This window comes from Populus trichocarpa, chromosome 1 (assembly GCF_000002775.5).
Source record: "Populus trichocarpa isolate Nisqually-1 chromosome 1, P.trichocarpa_v4.1, whole genome shotgun sequence".
In the NCBI taxonomy this organism is placed as follows: Eukaryota; Viridiplantae; Streptophyta; class Magnoliopsida; order Malpighiales; family Salicaceae; genus Populus; species Populus trichocarpa.
The window spans coordinates 36,777,121-36,796,196 of NC_037285.2; the positions used below are offsets into that span (position 1 = coordinate 36,777,121).

Below are 19,076 nucleotides of genomic sequence, written 5' to 3' on the forward strand. Positions count from 1 at the left end.
TTGTTTTAACTATACAACAATAACTTCACACTCTTCCACCTTTTCGATTAACAAAAAAACACCTTGCTCTATTTTATTCACCATTAAATGCATATAGACAACTCAGATTCTCTAAAGAAATAGGACATAACAATGTGTAAGCAAGTAGGCACGAGTACACTTGTACTCCAACAATTTGAAAAGATGCTCATGCTATAAAGAGCATTCCTTAATAAGTCCTAGCCATATAAATGAATATCTTCATCAATCTTCCTCCAAGCCTTACTTATGTACTCATTAAAAAAAAAGACCTCGATGCAAGATGAAATCAATAACTATATGAGCTCTTGAGAATGCACTCCACCCTTGTCAAATAAGAGATTCTCCACTTTACCATCGAGCGCTACACACTCATCTCTTCAAAGATTATTTATCTACTAAAGCTAACTCAAACAACTATAGTGGATTTACATACCCAAGAGAGTACATATAGAAAATGCAAAGCATCCTGTAGTTTATAATACAAGATAACATCATTATGTATAATGTCCTTGCAAAAACATTTCATGGATATGCTCGGGTGTGGTACTATGATCTAGAGCTTGGCTTCATCCTTAACATTCACGCACTAAACTCATATCCCTTTTTAGTACAAACATACTAATTAAAAAGAGCACAACTAATCTCTTTTCCAACATGCAATTAAAAGATAAGAGCACCAAAGCATATCTCCCAGGGGCTAATGAGAAAATGCTTTATAAGAAGTCTACTCAAATCCATTGGTATTGAAGCCCTGATCAGTGGAGTCTAAAACTATTCTTTAAGGGAACAACTATATACTCTCACTGATTGAACTCTCCTTAAAGTAAAACATGTAATGGAAAAAAAATTGAGTAGAAAAAAATAAGCATGACCAGGTAAGAACACCCTTATTTCCAACAATATAGAGCAAAATCTCCCAAATGCCATTGATACCATACTATACGAAGAACATATAAAAGGAACACTAAGAGATCCATTCATGATTGACTAACATTCCTTGATATTAAAACCATACATCTAACCATAAATAAAAGTGTGTGAAGAAAATATGACATGTATAAGATGTTAATTATTTTATTTCTCTTCTACTTCTCTTAATTAAATCTTTCAAACATAAATGTTTAAAAATTTAAGGTGTAAATGATAGTATAGTTAAGAAAAAAAATGAATAACTTGCCATTTGAGCTAGGCCTAAATGGTAGGGTTATCTTGCCATTAAGGATAACAACTATCCTAAGCCTGCTATTTGGACTAGGTCCAAGTACCAAGGTTGTCCTGTCATTTAAGAAGTCTGGCCTAAATGGACAATTGTCTTTTAGGCCAAAAAAAATAGGCCTTATTCTAACCATTTTGGATAAAATCTAATCCCATGTGAATCCTCAAGAAGTCCAATGATTGGCACACACCAAAATGTAGCCTCTAAGAAAGTTAGTATGACACTGTACTATTTTATGATTACACATGAATTGTTAGTGCGATGTTACCTTTCTTGCTAATGATTATCTCCCTCAACCTGTTTCTTTAAAGGGCGCCTAACTTATTTTGCCATTGGTTATCTCTCCCAATGTGTCTTCTTAGAGGGCACCAACTTTCTTGCTAGTGATTATCTCTTGCCAACCTATATCCTAAGAGGATGCCAACCTTTTTGGCCAATCATCCATAAGCATAAATCTTTCTATGAATGGTATAACGAGGCATAACAACTAATAACTCTTTTTTCAATACATGTGAGAAGAAGTAATTATTCTCCATCATTATTTCATTTTTTACGAGATAAGCTCATGTAACTAAGATGTATAAATACCTCGGTACACCAGGTAGATATACAAGTTCATTCATAATATCACATACCACAAACAACAATCACAACACGTACTCCTTATACTCTTCATTCTCCTTCTCATTCTTATGTATTATTTCCTTCCTAATATTTACTAACTTAAGTTCTTTTATTTTGATAGGAAACTTGTTTTGTAGGGAATATCAAGCCTAGAGATAAAACCCACATTCAAAGCCCATACACTTCAATATAAGATGTAGTTGTTGAAAGCCCAAATTAAATCTGAAGTTTTTACGATTTCATCAGGAGTGTTTTTGCATCCTTTTGTTTTGTTTTTGTTATTAGTGGCTTTATTTATTATAACACATCTTATAGTTTTTTTTTTAGAATGGCACATTATAAGTTTAATAAAATAAAATAAAATAAAATAAAATATGTACTTATAAGGTAGTTTTTTCCATGTAACTTGCGTGATATGATCCGAATATAATCTAATGTATTGGAATGAATATATGGTTTTAACATGGCTAGTGGAAGGAATATATAATTTTGTTGAGGAAAATAAAATATATGGAATTGCCATGCGGCATTTAAATGTAACTTAACTATTATTCATTTTTTTTGAGTTGTTGGCTTGTTCTTTTAATCATATTGTTGTTTTTTATTTTATTAGCCAGTAATTTGTGAAATGAAATTTGTAATTTTTTATTTAAGAGTTGGAAAGAAACATTACAAATCAAGACAATATAGAAACTCATGTGGAAGTTAAAGAGATTGTGTGAATTGTGAGTGAATATCATCATGGCCAGGGCTGCTCTTTCCACGCATTGAAAGAGGAACAAAGACTGTTTTTTAAGCCAAGTTTTCCAATCAGCTTGAAGATCTCCATGTCTACACAACATGCAGTAAGGACATTGAATAACTACTTCCTTTTCTCCTGTCATTGATATGATCCTTTTCTCAAACATGCAAGAGTATATTTTAGGGCATCATCACGAGCCAACATTTCACTGGATTCTTTTCTGTATTTGACGAATTGTCTGCCACTGTTTTGTGTTATTTCTAATGGTTCTTGCAATAGCAGGCGCTCAACATGGTTGGAGTTTCTGCCTTAATGGTCTTTCATCCTTGTTAAAGTATAGTTGAAATCCGGCAATGACAGTGGCGTTTCTATTCTGATTCTTCTCTGTATTTTCAAGAAATTATAAGCCTTGGCAGTGAAGTTCTTTGTGTTCAATCGCTTTCTCCAAATTGTTATTTCCTGTTGAAACCGGCCTGTAAGAGTGAGAGTTACAAGTAATCATGTTATATCTTTAATAATTGGTTTTTCCTTTTTTATTAGATTAGATTACCTTAACTTGACATCATTGAAGTCTTCAACATTATTCACAAGTGCTTTCGTCATGATTGTGCAAACAATATTATCATCTAGCCTGTGTGAGCAACTCAACGATGATTTGAAGAGTTAAATTGATAAAATAGTTTTTTAAATAGTATAAATATAATATTTTAGTTTATGTATATTTTAATGGTAAAAAGTTATTTAAAAGAGCTAATTATATTTTGATATATTTTATATTAAACTAATTTTAATATACTTATATAACTAATTTATTTATTGTTTATATAATATAATCGTGTTATTAATTATACAATTAATATGAGTAATTTATAAAATTAAATATAAAATTAATGAAGTAATATGAAAGTTAAAAGATAATTCTTGTTGAATTGAGAAGTTAGGGCACAACTGATGTTATTAATTGATTGAAGGACAACTGCTTATTGTTCTTACAGACCATAGAGCAAGTAAGGCACAAGACGAATTTGAGGTTTGCATATTTTTTTTTCTTCTTGTTTTGTTTTTAAAAAGGGAAACAAAGGTCAATTGTAGATAAAGAGACGTTGGCCAAATGGTATGTGTACCTTCTCCTTGCTTTTGGCTTTATATGGAGACGTGTAGAAATAACATTTGAATAGAAAAAATGTATTTTAGCTATTCAAATAGATATCCTGTTAGAGCTATTAAAATTGAAGATAATAGCTAAAAGGACAGTTTTTTGATTTTGGCTTTCCATTTGCCTCCTCCAATGGAGTTGCTCTGAAACTGATCAATAAGTGGTGTTGTGATTAGCAATGCAAAAAATTTGTTGTTATAATCTTGATTTATAATTATAAATAATAATAGATGTTGTTAATAATTAATAAAATTTATTAACTTAGCAGTTTAAAATTCCAATGGTGTTATATATAAATTTTAAATGTTAATATAATTTATATTTAATTGTTTTAAATATATTTGGTAACTAATACATTTGTTAAGAATATATATATATATATATATGACATGTGGCAAGTATGTAATTCTTAGAAATTCTTGAAAAAAAAAACACTTTCCTATTTTACTTAATCTCTCTTGTATCTTAAAGACCTTTCTTATTGTATATACCTCTTACGAGTCACTGGACTTTTTTTTATACCTTATTAATCAAAGGAGCAAAAATGATGATTAAAAAATTTAGGAAATTTTTGCTATATTAAACAATTTATATTTTCTCTCTAATGATAGTGCTACTGTGTGCTATAATTATAAACTTCTTCTAAACCCTTACTCTGCTTATATTTACTTTTAATTTTGAGTATTGCTTTTAGTTGTTGATGTAACAATAATAATGATAAAAATCTTGGTTGCATTTGTTTCCCTAATTCTTTTCATTTAACTTTCCTAATAATTGTAAAGAGAAAAACACGGGTTACTTTGCTTTTTTTTTTTCCTCTAAAAAATATCGATTTGTTTACTTGATTGTTGCTACGGACATCATAAATTCATTATCTAGCAAATTTAAAATTTTTTTAGGTCAAAACTTTCTTTGTTGACAACAACAAATGAAATTTTGGTTTATTGAATTTAGTTTTTTCCCCTTATAATTCTAAATGATTATAAAAATAAAAAGTGCTGAAAAATCAACTATTGACAAATCAACTACTTTAATTATTTCTTCAAGTTATGCATTTTTCTCTAGTAGTAAAGATGACTACTGATAAATGTTTTTTGTATCAAAGTAAAATTTTAAGTGCTTTGTTTGATTATATTCATTGTGTCTTTTGTAACACTAAAACTGCTTTTGAATTATAAGAAGCACTTGAATATAAATATGGTATAGAAAAAATATATCTTAAAAGGTATTCAATTGAAAAGTGGTTTGATTTTCAAATGGTTGATGGAAAAGGTATTTCTGATAAAGTATTTAAGGGAATGGAACTTAATCAAATAATTCTTGTTTCTTCTTTTATTAAAAAAAATACCATATTCTTGGTTTGATTTTGCTTAGAGGTTTAAAATAAAAACATGAAAACTTTTTTTTTGTTGATAAATTGCTTGTTGCTTTAAGAATTGACGAAAAACATTGTGCCTCGTAACAATAAAAATATGATATTCAAGCTATGGCACATGTTGTTAATAGTTCTTTCAAACCAACGACTAAGAGTTTTAATAAAAAAAGGTTTGAAAAAGTTCAACAACAATAATAATAATATTAATAGGCCTAAAAGTAATAATATGAGTTATAAAAGGGGTGTGAAATGTTGAGTTTGTGGCAAATACAGTCATGTAGCTAAGAATTGCAACAATTGACTTGGTCAAGCATCTAAAGCTTAAGTATCTCAAGAGTCTTTTAAACCTCAAGCTAATGTAGTAACTGTAAGGGCTAGGTCTTCTTCCTCAACTCACAAGTATTTTATTTCTAGCCTCGAGTTAAATATAACTTTTAACTCAAATGATTGGTGGTTGGATCTTGGGGTTAATATTCATATGCGTGTTGATAAAAGATTATTTTTATCCTATTATCAGGTATCAAGTACACGAATTGTGAGTATAGGGAATGAAAGTGTAGCTCAAGTCCTAAAAGAAGGTCGAGTCTGGAAAAGTTCTTACTTTGGATTAAGTTTTTCATGTTCCTAATGTTAGAAAAAAATTAGTTAGCACGTCTTTGTTAGACCAAAATGGTTTTACTCTTGTTGTAGGATTTAATAAAACAGTTGTTAGTGTATTTAAATTTTATGTTGGAAAATGTTATTTGTTGAATGATCTTTATAAATTAAGTATAATGCCTTCTTCTAGTGCTACTTTACATTTTTCATCTTTATTTATTGCAAATATTGGATGTTGTGATTCATGTCATGGTAGGCATGGGTATGTTAACTTTAACACTATTAAAAAAATAATACATTCAAATTTAATTCCCAAGTCACATATTAATAATAAAAAAGAAAAATATGAAATATATGTACAAGCTAAATAGCCTAGAAAGGTTTTTAATCCAGTAGAGAAGAAAAAGAATCTCTTGGAGTTAATACATAATGATTTTTGTGATAGTAATAATGTTTTGACTCGTAGTGGTAAAAGATACTTTATAACTTTTATTGATAACTTTTCAATATATTCTTATATTTATTTGAAAAACTCTAAAAATGAATTGTTTGATAAGTTTAAAATTTCTAAAGGAGAAGTAGAAAATCAATTAAAAAAATAAAAAATTTACAATATGATAGAGATGGTGGGTATACTTCTAAATTTTTAGAATTACTCAGTATTATACATCATGTAACACCTCCTTATTCACCACAATATAGAGGTGGTAAGTATACTTCTAATCTAAGACTTTACTATAAATTTCATAGATGGATTGTCTAAGTCAGAAGGCAAAGACATTATACTGGTGGTGGTTGATAGGTTCATAAAGTATAGGCACTTCATTGCACTTTCACATCCATTTACAACTCAAGATGTGGCCAAGGTGTTCATTGATCATCTATATAGGTTTCAAGGGCTACCAGTGAATGACAAGGACATAGTTTTTACTAGTCTTTTCTAGAAGGAATTATTTAATAAGCTAAGGGTAAACTACTTATAAACTCTGTATACCATTCACAATAGATAGGCAGAATGAGAAATTGAACCAATGTTTGGGAAATCATCTCAAATGCATGACAATGCATCAATGTTGTAAATGGCACCAATGGTTGTCCTTAACACATTAGTGATACAACTCTATTTTCCGTTCACCATTCAAAATATCTTGTTTTTAAGCATTGTATGGATATCCACCACCTTAAAAATGATGGACCAGTCATGAGGTTTCTACAGTAGCTGCAATTAAAGAAGTGATTTAAAGAAGAAGTTGTATGGATCAATTTTTATAGAGATAATTGGAAAATGATAAACACAAAATGAAGTAACTGATAGACAATGGCATAACTGAAAAGGATTTACAGCAGGTGACTATATGTATTTAAAAATACAGCTCTATCTTCAGAGTATCATGGCTTTAAGGAGAAATTTTGGACTCAATCTGTGATTTATGACTCTTATTTGATCATACAGAGAACCAGAGTTGTTGCATACATGCTGAAGAAAAAGCTGAGTAGTAATGTAGTAATAATTACTATTCTACCACACTTGGATAAGAAAGTTTATGAAGGGTGAAAAGTAGTTCAGTGGACATACCACTAATAAAATTTTTAGATTTATCAACATAATTTTTTATCGGTATTTATACTTATAGTCCATCGGCATGAAACTTACTAGCGAGCTCATAGACGAAAATAATTCATCGAAAAAACTTTTGTCGGGATTTATGCTCGGTGATAATTTTATAGATGGATTTACTGATAGATTAAGCACGTAAAAAAAAAACTTTACCCACTTCATTTCGTCGATATTTCCATCGCTAAATATAACATATTACTAACAGAAAAACTATATGTCATTCCATCGATGAATTCAACATATAATCGTCAAAAAAATCATTTTTTATTATGTCTGTGAGTGAACAATGGCGGTGAAATTCATAGTAATTATTTTTCAACTCTCTGAAATATACCTACAGACTGCGTCCATCAGTAACCCTATTAGTAATAATTTAAAAATATATGTTTTTAAAAATCTATTAAACAAAAATAGAAAACAATTAAAAAAAAATTAAATTAATATAAAATTGAAATATTTATTAAAACTTTAAACATTTATAAGTTAATATACAATTAATATAAAATATAGACGCTGGGGGAGAAGGAGGTGGGTTTTTACCTATACCGTGAGGCGAATAAGAGGGAGCACATGTACCACCTATCTATGACCTCTTTTTCATTATCAATCAGCAAAGTTCGGCCGTCTCGACATTGAGTCTTTCATAATCAACATCAAGATGAGATGTACGACCTTTAACTCGCTGATCTAAAATTGCCTCGAACTCTGAAGTTTGAGTGTTTGGAACCGATTGCAAGCATCCAACAATTGAAACACTACGGGCCATCCACAAGCTCTTGGCCATAGTGTTAGAGAGACTGTATGCCTGATTTCTATCAGGTCCACCAAATGATCATACCTCTAACCAAAAATCCGAATCGAGATCTAGACAGGTCAAAGGATCATCACCGTATCTTTTCTTCAACTGAGTGTTATATGTATATTGGAAAAAAAGAGTCAGCAAATTAAAAAAAATAATAACTTAAGAAAAATAGTTGAAAACAACATACAACAAAGTGTTTAGCTCTGTTATTCACTAGCTATTGCATCCTTTTTGGCAGTCATCAATCTGCATGTATGTTTCAACAAAAAGCTCCATCAGGCTTGGTTCACGTCTAAGAACTGTAACCTGCAAGAAAAAATTATTGTTAGCTAAATATAGTTATAAAAAAACAAATAAAAAAGGATGTAATTAAAAAAGAATCTTACCATCCGCTTTGCATGCGAAATGAATGGAATAGAGCCGCCAATGTACGTGGTAACGGAACCGTGAACACGCTGGTTCCGGTTCTTCGCATCGGAGTGTGATCATCACACAAAATGATCGGACATCTCGTGCTGAATATATTCCACCCACATGGCCTCGAAGATGTACGGAGGTCTAAAATCCTTCCAAACTGCCACCTTTTTCCAGTCTAGAAGATCTCTTTCTTACGCATATTGTTTGGCTTCTTTGCACTTCGTACAAAAAATCACATAACCTGTATGGTACAAATGAGTTATTTGTTAGTAAATGAATAATAAAATTGAATAAAAGAATTAAAAAATTTATCTTGATTTCAATCTTACCTAGTTACAACGTGATTCTCCCAAACCCTCATTGCAATAACATTGTTAGCTTTATCCCATTCAAAATTTTCCTTGCAATTAAATTTTTTCAAGAAAAATTTCATTAATATTAATAAACTAACTGAATTAGCATAATAATAAAATATTTAAGTTAATACTAACCTTAAACCTTTCGAACCATGTATCAATCATCGGTTTCTATTTAGGATGTTTGCAAACCTGACTCCATTGAAACAATGTAATTTCCATTGATGATTTCATCGTTGATGTTATGATTCTGGTAGCCTTAATATTTGTAAACCTGAAATTGACAATGTTGCTTGAAATTATTTTTTCAAAAATTATTAACATGTCGATGTGAAGGGAAAACAAACTTATATTGAAACGTTGTTCTTTTACTGAGCCTATTACTTCCGGGTAAATGGATCCCTTGTGAAGGGAACCCTCTTTTACGTGGCGACATCACACTTGATGAGCCCGCGTCGAGCGTGGCTGTCAGTGTCTCAAGTGCATGTTCTTGGCTGGCACCTAACAACTCATGGTCGTCAGAAGCGCTGCTAGAAGAACTAGTAGCGATCATATTCGTATGACGTGCTATTAACTTTCCCTTAGGCATCTACATAAATTAAAGGATTAAGATACTGTAAACCATTCCCATTTAAAAAAATTCGGCAACACCTTTTCTTTACGAGTGGATTACCTAAAATTTTAAAACCTACAAATACAAAATAATTTAAATTGAATTGCCACAAACCAATTGATTTTATTTTGATCTATATCAATTGAATAATTTTAATTATGTTAATTTAATCAGATTTTCAATTAACTTTGCTACAATCATCTGCTAAATGATCATAAGAGATTAATATAAACATATTAAAAAATATATAGTATTAATATTTCATGTTAAAAACTATTTATTTATCATTTATCGTAACTATTATTATCTCATCTCTTCTCATCACAATAAAATAATTCATAATTCATAATTAAATAATTTAATATAGTTAATCCTATAATATAGCCCAAGAAAGCAACGACAACACAACAATCATACTGGGACAAATTCTAAGGCTATAATGTAAATGAAAGGAAAATGAATTTTAAAATTCACAATGATTATGATAAAAAAAAAAAACAGCAACAACAACTAAATATACAGAAAAAAATGAAACAGAAATTAGGACAAATAACATAAACTCTTATACCTATTAAAAAAAATATTGATGTATATTTAGTCATATTAATTAAATGGATAGCTTATATTCTTAGAAATGAAATGCTGTGATAAAAATAACATCATATATATATATATATATTATTTTTTTTCTTTGAAGTTATAAATTTGGGGGACAAATATGTCATTTGCTCATCAAGGACACCCACCTGATTCGTTTGGAAGTCTTGGACGGGCAGAGAACGACGTCGTTCACCCCAAAAGCGATCAAAACGAAACTAGAGAGAATCAATCTCATTGATCAAGAACAGGACCAGAGAGAGAGAGAGAGAGCGAGAGAGAGAGGGTTTTGCGAAAAAGAGGAAGGTCTTTGTGTGTGTGGGAAAAAAGTTGGTGGTTAAATCTGAGTGTTAGAGATGGTGTTGGTATTGGCGCTGGGGGATCTACACATACCCCACAGAGCACCTGATCTCCCTGCAAAGTTCAAGTCCATGCTTGTTCCTGGCAAGATCCAGCACATCATTTGCACTGGCAATCTTTCTATCAAAGTATCTCTTCTTTTTCATTTAATTAACCTTGTTTAATTCTACTATTTTATTATAAATAATGGGTTTCCTTCGCCTCTATCTCAGTTCACATATAAATGGATTCTTATTATTTGGTCAAATCAAATCCTTTTTTTTTATATCATCACTGTATCCTTGCTTCATTGAATTTGAAAACATTAATGCTCATGGCCTTTTCACTTGGACTAAGCCTCTGTAGGATATTTCCCATTTGGCAAACTTTCTAGGAGCCGGGTTTAACCTAACAGCTTGATGTTTGACTAAAGTAATTTTGGTTGCTAATGTATTAAACTACTATCCTGCTCTCATGTTAGGCTCTTAGATGCATCTCAATGGTCAACCTTGTGATTGCAGAGTTGCCCATGTTGGCTTTTCGGCATTGTCTCTGGTTTTTGAATCCTAGGAGCCTTGGTTTTTATAGTCCAAGTGTTCTCCTTTTGGAAATTAAAAGAACCCCATCAACTTGTTTGCCGATAGCAGTTTGAATGTCTTTTGAGATAGTGCATATCCACAAGAAGCATTTAAGCACCAGTTCTGTTTAACTTACTGAAATAAATTTCACCAACTCTTTTTTTACTTGTGAGATTTTCAGGAAGTTCATGACTACTTGAAGACTCTTTGCCCTGACTTACATATCACTCGAGGTGAATATGATGAAGATACTCGATATCCAGAGACCAAAACATTAACTATTGGTCAATTCAAGTTGGGACTGTGCCATGGTCATCAGGTTTGATTTCCTATTTCTCCTACTTTATTTTTATTTCTTTTTCTCCTAAACATAGTTCATTTGTCTATTTTACTAGCATATGATGCCTGTTGCATTCTTCCCAGCATAAACAGGATGTTACACTAGATCCTCATGCTATTCTAAATTTGTGGCCTTTTTGTACAACACTCGAATATAACAACCTCTTTTCCAGTTGTTGTGGTTCATTAGACATGTAATTTTTGCCGTGGTGCAATTTTTCTTTCCGTGTCAGCTAAGATTAAGTTATCTCTTTGTCAAACCTTATTCTTGTTTTCATTTGTCCTTAATTTGTCAAACTTTCTTCAATAAAATTAACCTGATTTTTTAATTAGTGCTGCCACTATCATCATATTCATGTAATTCGCCACTGGTTCATTGCTCATAGCTTTAGGACTTCAACTGATATTTTTGGGAATACCTCACCTTTCATTGTTAGCATTTATTACCTTTTTGGTGTGAAACTTCCTTGAGTAGACATCAAGTGTGATGTATATCCATTTCCCTAGTTACTACTTCCTCTGTTTGTTTGATTTGTCATTTTATGAAGTAAGAAAAAACAAAGATAGTTGCAAAGATGAGATGAAGTCCTCTCCATTCTTTCCTGTGTTGTTGTAAATCCCATTGGCACCCATCTTGCTTATTCTTGATCGGAACATCCGCTAGCCTCATAATTTGTATTCTTGAAAAACCATATTGTGCTGGCAAAGGCCAAAGCTTTTGTAGATTAAAGTTAATGATTTGTTTGTCATGAGTGCTGTGCAGATTTTGTGATGAGTTTCATCCTGTAATTACTAGTTTTGTTTTGTTGGTTTGATGTTTTAAAGGTTGTTCCGTGGGGGGATTTGGACTCACTAGCAATGCTCCAGAGGCAGCTGGATGTGGACATACTTGTGACCGGTCATACCCATCAATTCACAGCTTACAAACACGAGGGAGGTGTTGTTATAAACCCAGGGTCTGCCACCGGTGCCTACAGCAACATTACCTATGATGTGAACCCAAGCTTTGTCCTCATGGACATTGATGGCCTACGTGTGGTGGTGTATGTTTACGAGCTCATTGATGGCGAGGTTAAAGTCGACAAGATTGATTTTAAGAAGACGACTACTGCCACTCACTCCGCTCATTGAATCTGCAGCCTGCAGGTTTTTTTTTTCCTTTTCTTTTCCTGGTATTGTATTTGGATTCCTTGAAATGAAATGTGATCCACTATTTGTGCATATTTGAGTGGAGAAAGCCTTTGGTTCATTTATGAGTTATGACAATTTAGAACCATCAATGAAATTTATAGTTTATGAATAATGATTTATTGAGAAAGAAGAAAGCTGATGACCAACCATGGTCCTGCATTTGAATTCAACACTATTTTTCTCAGTCAAGTTGTCATGGTTCTCTTCTGGTTAATTTGCAGTGTATTTTGTGTAATATTCCTTTGGTTTCTTGTGTGCTGCAAAGCCTCCACTGGCAAGAATTCCTAATCGATCTCACTGCGTCATCCATTATTGAGTTTGTCCATGTAAGCATATATCTACAAACTTTCTAGTAATTGTTTTATCTTTGTGTTTAAAAAACTTATTTGAAAAAAATTATTTTTTTTAAATTTTTTTTGTACTACTTTAAATTTTAGTATTTTTATATTATTTTGATGTAAAAAATAATTTTTTAAAAATAAAAAAAATATTATTTTAATATATTTTTAAATGAAAAGCTTCTTAATCGCTACTACATTTCTAAATACTCCTCTAAATAAATATAAAAAATATGATAATTAAAGCCAATATTTGAGAGTGAGGTAATCGTTATTTTTTAAATTGTTGCTCTCAATAAATTGCCCAAATTCATTGCTTTGGTGAATTCTTATATATATATATATATATATATAGCCTGTGATTCTGCTTGCTTTGGTGATTCATGGTTCTTGATAGATATATGGATCTCAATTTAGTAAAATTAGGTTTTGATTTATTAAAAACTTAAGGGGTTGGCTGGGTGGAAAAAAAAAAATATTTCTTTAATTTTTTATGTTTGAATCTTTGGCCAACATCTAAACAAAATTTATTAAATTTCTTTGAATGCTTAGAGGTGCACTTTTAAGATCATCTATAAAAGAGATTTAATCTCAATTAACGTGTAAGTTGGTCTGAAAATATCCCTTATCATCTGATAAAAAAAAATAAAAAGTTTTGATTTATTGCTGCCCAAATTGCTTCATTAATGGAGGCAAAATATAAATTAGAACGATTTATTGAATTAATTGAATGTTGCATAGATGTCAATTTGCAACTTTTAAGGATTATTTTTGAATTGTTTTGATGTGCTGGTGTAAAAAGTAATTTTTTTAAAATAAAATAAAAATTATTTTGATGTATTTCTGAGTAAAAAACACTTTGAAAAACAATCGTTACTATACTTCCAAACATCTCTTTAACACTTAAAAAGTTATGTTAACTCTTTTGGCATCTAGATCCAAACATTGAACAACATTCAAAACTTTTTTTATTAAATTCTTTTTAATTAAGATTATATCACCCTTATCAACTTATTTATTACAAAAAACCAATATAAAAAGATGAAAAAACCCCTAGATGTAAGTTTGATAATTCTTGCTTTTAAGAGTAATATAATCTTTACATTATGTTTTTAAAATAAACTTGTTTTTTATGGTAATATATTCATTACACCGTGTATTTGATTGGTAAAAAATTGAACTGTCTCTAATCAATTTAATAATGATTGATATGCATAAGAAAAAAAAATCATTTTACCCCAATAAAAGTTTATTGATTTTCATTGAAAGGGTAAAATAATAATTATATTATTACAGTAAATAGTAATTTCTGTCTAGGTTCACAATGAATTCACCCTTGGTCTTAGTTTTTTTTAATATATATAATATTAGCTTACATGCATGCACGTAATCTTATTCCGATTTTAGTTTTCGTCTGCTGCTAACAGCCACAATAGTAATTTCTTCATTATTTTGGGACCATTCTAACACTGATCTCTCTCCAAAATCTATTCAAATTGTTCGTATACCATCTGAGGATAGATGGCATGTTAGGAAGCCTGTCAGCAGCAGCATATATTTACCTGAAGAAGTGCTTATGTCATGTGTGATGATCACACAACAAAATATAATCATTTGCAAAGAGAAAATGTGAAGACTAAATTTGATTGAGATTACAAGGAAATATCGAAGCACTGGATTTGAAGATGAATTCCTGCAAACAAAACCTACTTTCATGACAAAGAAGCCCTAACAAGAAACAACTTAGCTGAAAACTGACATCTAGAAAGAAAAAAAAACCCTAATCTCCAACTCGATCCTAGGAGAAACATCAACCTGCTAGTGGTTGAAGCTCACTCTGACGAAAAAAAAAAGGCCACCATCTCCCACCGTGATTTTATGCACACCAGATGGAAAAACCTTGTAACCTGTAGTATCTACAATTGCCAGGCTCTTGCAAGCATTAAAAGAAAATCTCACCTTGTTGCTCTCTTACCTGCTGCCGCAAACACCCTCTCAAGTCCAATGACTTGCTTGGCATGAGCCCCACTAACACCATCTGGAGGTTTTGAGTAAACCATGACCACTTCACTGCCGTCCTTATCCCCTACGTTTTGGACTGTCACCTCATAAATCATCAACAAAAACAGCAGGACAACTTTGCCTGTAGCCTTCACTGGTGTAGTTCAAGTCATGGCATTAATTGCTGATACTTGTTCAATTTGATTTCAAGATAGGCTTCAGCTGGGGATGCTAGCTCGTTCCTGAACTCTGTGTAGCTGAGTCCATATCCAAATGGATAAACTGTTGAGCCATTGTAGAATTTATATGTTCTTCCAGGATAACCGAAGCTGTCAACAGGTCGCAGTGGCATTGATGTCATAGGTAACATATCAACATAGCTACTCTCATACCATGTGAGTGGTAGTCTCCCTCCTATAATAATAGAAAAAATAGAATTTCGGTTAATTAATTACTCGCAGGATATTAACAGATTAAAATAGAATGCTTACCGGGATTATATTTTCCAAAAACAACATCGGCAATGCCTCGACCTCCTTCTTGTCCAGGATGTCCAACCCATAAGATAGCTTGAATCTTATCATTATCCCTTGCAAAAGAGATATAAACCCCACCTGCTGACATGATTATCAGAATCACTGGACCTCTAGAGACTTGAGCAACTTGGTTTATCAATTGAGTTTGGTATCCTGGGAGAAGGAGATCCACCCTATCCAAATTCTCAGCCTCAATCGATAAATCCAAGCCCATCAATAACAAAGTGGCATCAGCTTTCTTCGCAGCTTCCATGGCAGGAAAGATCAAACTATCATTCCTGCATGCCATTTCACCGCATCCCATTTCATATATCATGACACGACCCAAATCCCGGGTTCATGACCGGCAACACAGGAGCGGTATCGAAAGGACATCCCACCTATGTTAAGCCTCAGAACGGACATATCAAAAGAATAAGTTATTCAAAAATACACAACATTTTATAATCTTCAAAAATATTATATTATTCAAAACTGATAAAACAAAGACAATAATTCATAATACTCACTACATTGTTAAAATCCAAACTTAATTGAAACAAAGTAATAGTGGAGCATCTAAGACATCGAATCAAAACTAAAAGGAAAGCCTCCCAAAACAAGCAAGGCATACCGACCAAAACTGAAAAAACAGGAACACTCAACAAAGTCCACCTGCTATCAGAAACTAAGAACCTGAAATAATATTAAGAATGAGGGATAAGTTCAACCAACTCAGTGAGAGAATAACATTTAATATACATTTTAGATATTTTAGATATTTATAGTTTTCAAGATAATTTATCTTGATATGCATATACATATACATACTAAACACATTATCATAAAGTAGTGGAATACATGTCAGAGATCAGATGACACTCGAAGGTGACCAGATGACACCCGAAGGTGACCACTGTGGGATGATCAGTCGCCACAGGCTGATGCCTCTCTCACCAGCTAGGTATACAGAATACTATGTGCACATAGGCTAACTACTCTCCGTTAGCATGAAGTTACTGACAAGTCCTATATCGAGGCATAATAGATATTTACAGAATCATAAGAGAAACGTATATCATATCAAATAGAATCTAGTTCTACAGATTGCGAGTGCAAATTCAAGAATAAATGAGTACTCGGAAAATAAAGCAACATATATAAATATTCAAGAAATTAACTAGTTGTACTCATTGTATAATCAACATACATATTTATTTATCATATATGCATATTAAAGATTATCCCACTCACCCGAAAAATATAGAACTAAAAGGAATGTCAGACGAAAGTCCCGAAATCCTATTGAGGATCGTTAGGAGAACCTACAACAATATATGAAATATACTAAAAAACAACTCAAACAAAAGATCCCAATGCATAAAATAAAACCAGGTTTAGTCTCCTAAGTTTATGGACTAAAATGACAATTTTCCAAAACAGGGACCAAAACATAATTTTACCAGAATTGGAGGACCAAACTGTAAATACGTAACCATACTGAATTTTCACCCATAACCCATCCTAAATTCGGTCTAGAACAAACCAGGGACCGAATTGTAATCTTCATAAGTTTGGGGGCTAAAATGTAAATTCCCAAAATTGAGGGACCAAACTGAAAATATTCCAAATCAATTATCAAACTGAGATTAATCATCCTTAATCTCATAATAACACTGTCCAGAAACTCAAAATACATTTAGGGGTCAAATTATAATTTTTCCAAAGTTTAGGGACTAAACTGTAATTTTCACAAATTGACGGACCAAACCGAAATTTTGTCATCTTCAACCTCAAACCCAGAATTTTCACAGATTACCTACTGTTATCTCCTGATTTCTAACACAAATTCACCATTCAACAAAATCATAACTCAAAATCATCATCTTTACCTACAATATCTCAAAATTAACTAATCAACTCATTACCCACCACAATCAACCCATAACATTCAAATTAATTCATCAATCAAACCCAAAACACAATCTTCAAAACCCTAATATTTATCAAAACAGAAGTTTAAAGCTTAAAGAACACACATTTATACATAATCTTACCTTTAAACTTATTTTCTCAACTCTCTTCTCCTTCCCTTATCTTTCCCTCTTTTCTCTTCTTCTTCCTCCCCTTTTCTTCTCTTCTCCCGTCAGTTTTTCACTCTTAAAACACAGCTCTCTTCTTCTATATTTTTTTTTCTATTTATATTTATCAACTCTTTGTTCAATTACTACAATACCCTTTATTCATTTATACTCATTTTTAGCCTTCAAGGGCTTTATTACCTTTTACCTACTCATCTTATTTCAAAACATCACAATCTCCCCACCTTATAAAAGTTTCGTCCTCGAAACTTAATAGAAATGATTGAATACTTACCGAGATTATCGAAAAGATGAGGATACTCCTCACGCATCTTATCCTCGAGCTTTCATGTTGCTTCCTCACGTGAATGACCCTTCCATTTCACTTTCACTGAAGTTATATCCTTCGACCTAAGCTTCCTCACTTGTCGATCCATTATTTCTTCCGGTTGAACTTCGTATGACATATCTTCCCTCAGTTCAACCAGTTGAACTTCCAGCACATGAGATGGATCAGACAAATACTTCCTCAACATCGAAACATGGAACACTAGATGTATAGAAGATAGATTAGGTGGCAAGGCAAGCCGATATGCCACTACCTCTACTTTTTCCAATATCTCAAAGGGCACTATAAACCTAGGACTCAACTTTCCTTTCTTTCCAAATCTGAATATCCCTTTAGTCGGGGAGACTTTTAGGAACACGTTGTCACCCACTGAAAATTCTAGATTACGCCTCCTCTTATCCGCATAATTCTTTTGCCTACTCTAAGCTGTTTGAAGCTTATCTCGGATCACCTTAATCTTATCCGAAGTAATCTGTATTAACTCGGGACCCATTAATTTCCTCTTACCAACCTCATACCAACATACAGGTGATCTACACTTCCGGCCATACAAAGCCTCATATGGAGCCATATCAATGCTCGCTTGATAACTATTATTATACGCAAACTCCACCAAAGACAAGTACTTGCTCCATTCAACACCAAAGTCAATCACACAAGCTCTTAACATATCCTCTAAAATTTGTATAGTCCTCTCAGATTGTCCATTTGTCTGAGGATAAAAGGCAGTACGTAACTAAATGTTAGTCCCCAAAGCTTCCTGAAACTTCACCCAAAATCGAGAAGTGAACTGTGGACCTCTCTCGGACACAATTAAGATCGGCACACCATGCAACCTTACGATCTCGTTAACATAGATTTCTGCCAGTTTTGCAAACCCATATGTCACCTTTACTGGTAAGAAATGAGCTGACTTGGTCAAACGATCAACTACCACCCAAACTGAATCATAACCCTCTTGACTCCGAGGCAAACCTGACACAAAGTTCATAGTGATCCTCTCCCATTTCCATTCAAGAATCAACAATGGCTGCAAAAGCCCTGGTGGTTTCTGATGCTCACCTTTAACCCTCTGACAGGTCAAGCATCAAGATACAAACTCATCAATGTCCCTCTTCATGCCATTCCACCAATAACACTCTTTCAAATCTCTAAACATCTTGTTAGAACCAGGATGTATAGTATAGGCAGTTTGGTGTGCTTCCGTCATC

The 19,076-nt window shown here is 32.3% G+C and overlaps 2 protein-coding genes across 2 annotated transcripts; one reads left to right on the forward strand and one right to left on the reverse strand.

Annotated features, from left to right (window-relative positions):
- Positions 1 to 10,340: 10,340 nt before the first annotated feature.
- Positions 10,341 to 12,693, forward strand: LOC18095280 (vacuolar protein sorting-associated protein 29). The gene is made up of 3 exons (XM_006369809.3): positions 10,341 to 10,622; positions 11,233 to 11,370; positions 12,216 to 12,693. Exons 1-3 carry the CDS (start codon positions 10,491 to 10,493, stop codon positions 12,519 to 12,521), a joined length of 576 nt encoding a protein of 191 aa, XP_006369871.3. The 5' UTR covers positions 10,341 to 10,490; the 3' UTR covers positions 12,522 to 12,693.
- A 1,800-nt stretch (positions 12,694 to 14,493) lies between these two features.
- Positions 14,494 to 17,623, reverse strand: LOC18095279 (putative beta-D-xylosidase). Its single transcript, XM_052447772.1, has 3 exons — positions 16,690 to 17,623; positions 15,412 to 16,131; positions 14,494 to 15,334 (listed from the first exon to the last, which is right to left on the reverse strand). The coding sequence occupies exons 2-3, from the start codon at positions 15,770 to 15,772 to the stop codon at positions 15,090 to 15,092; spliced, it is 606 nt and encodes a 201-aa protein (XP_052303732.1). The 5' UTR covers positions 15,773 to 16,131; positions 16,690 to 17,623; the 3' UTR covers positions 14,494 to 15,089.
- Between the last annotated feature and the right edge of the window lie 1,453 nt (positions 17,624 to 19,076).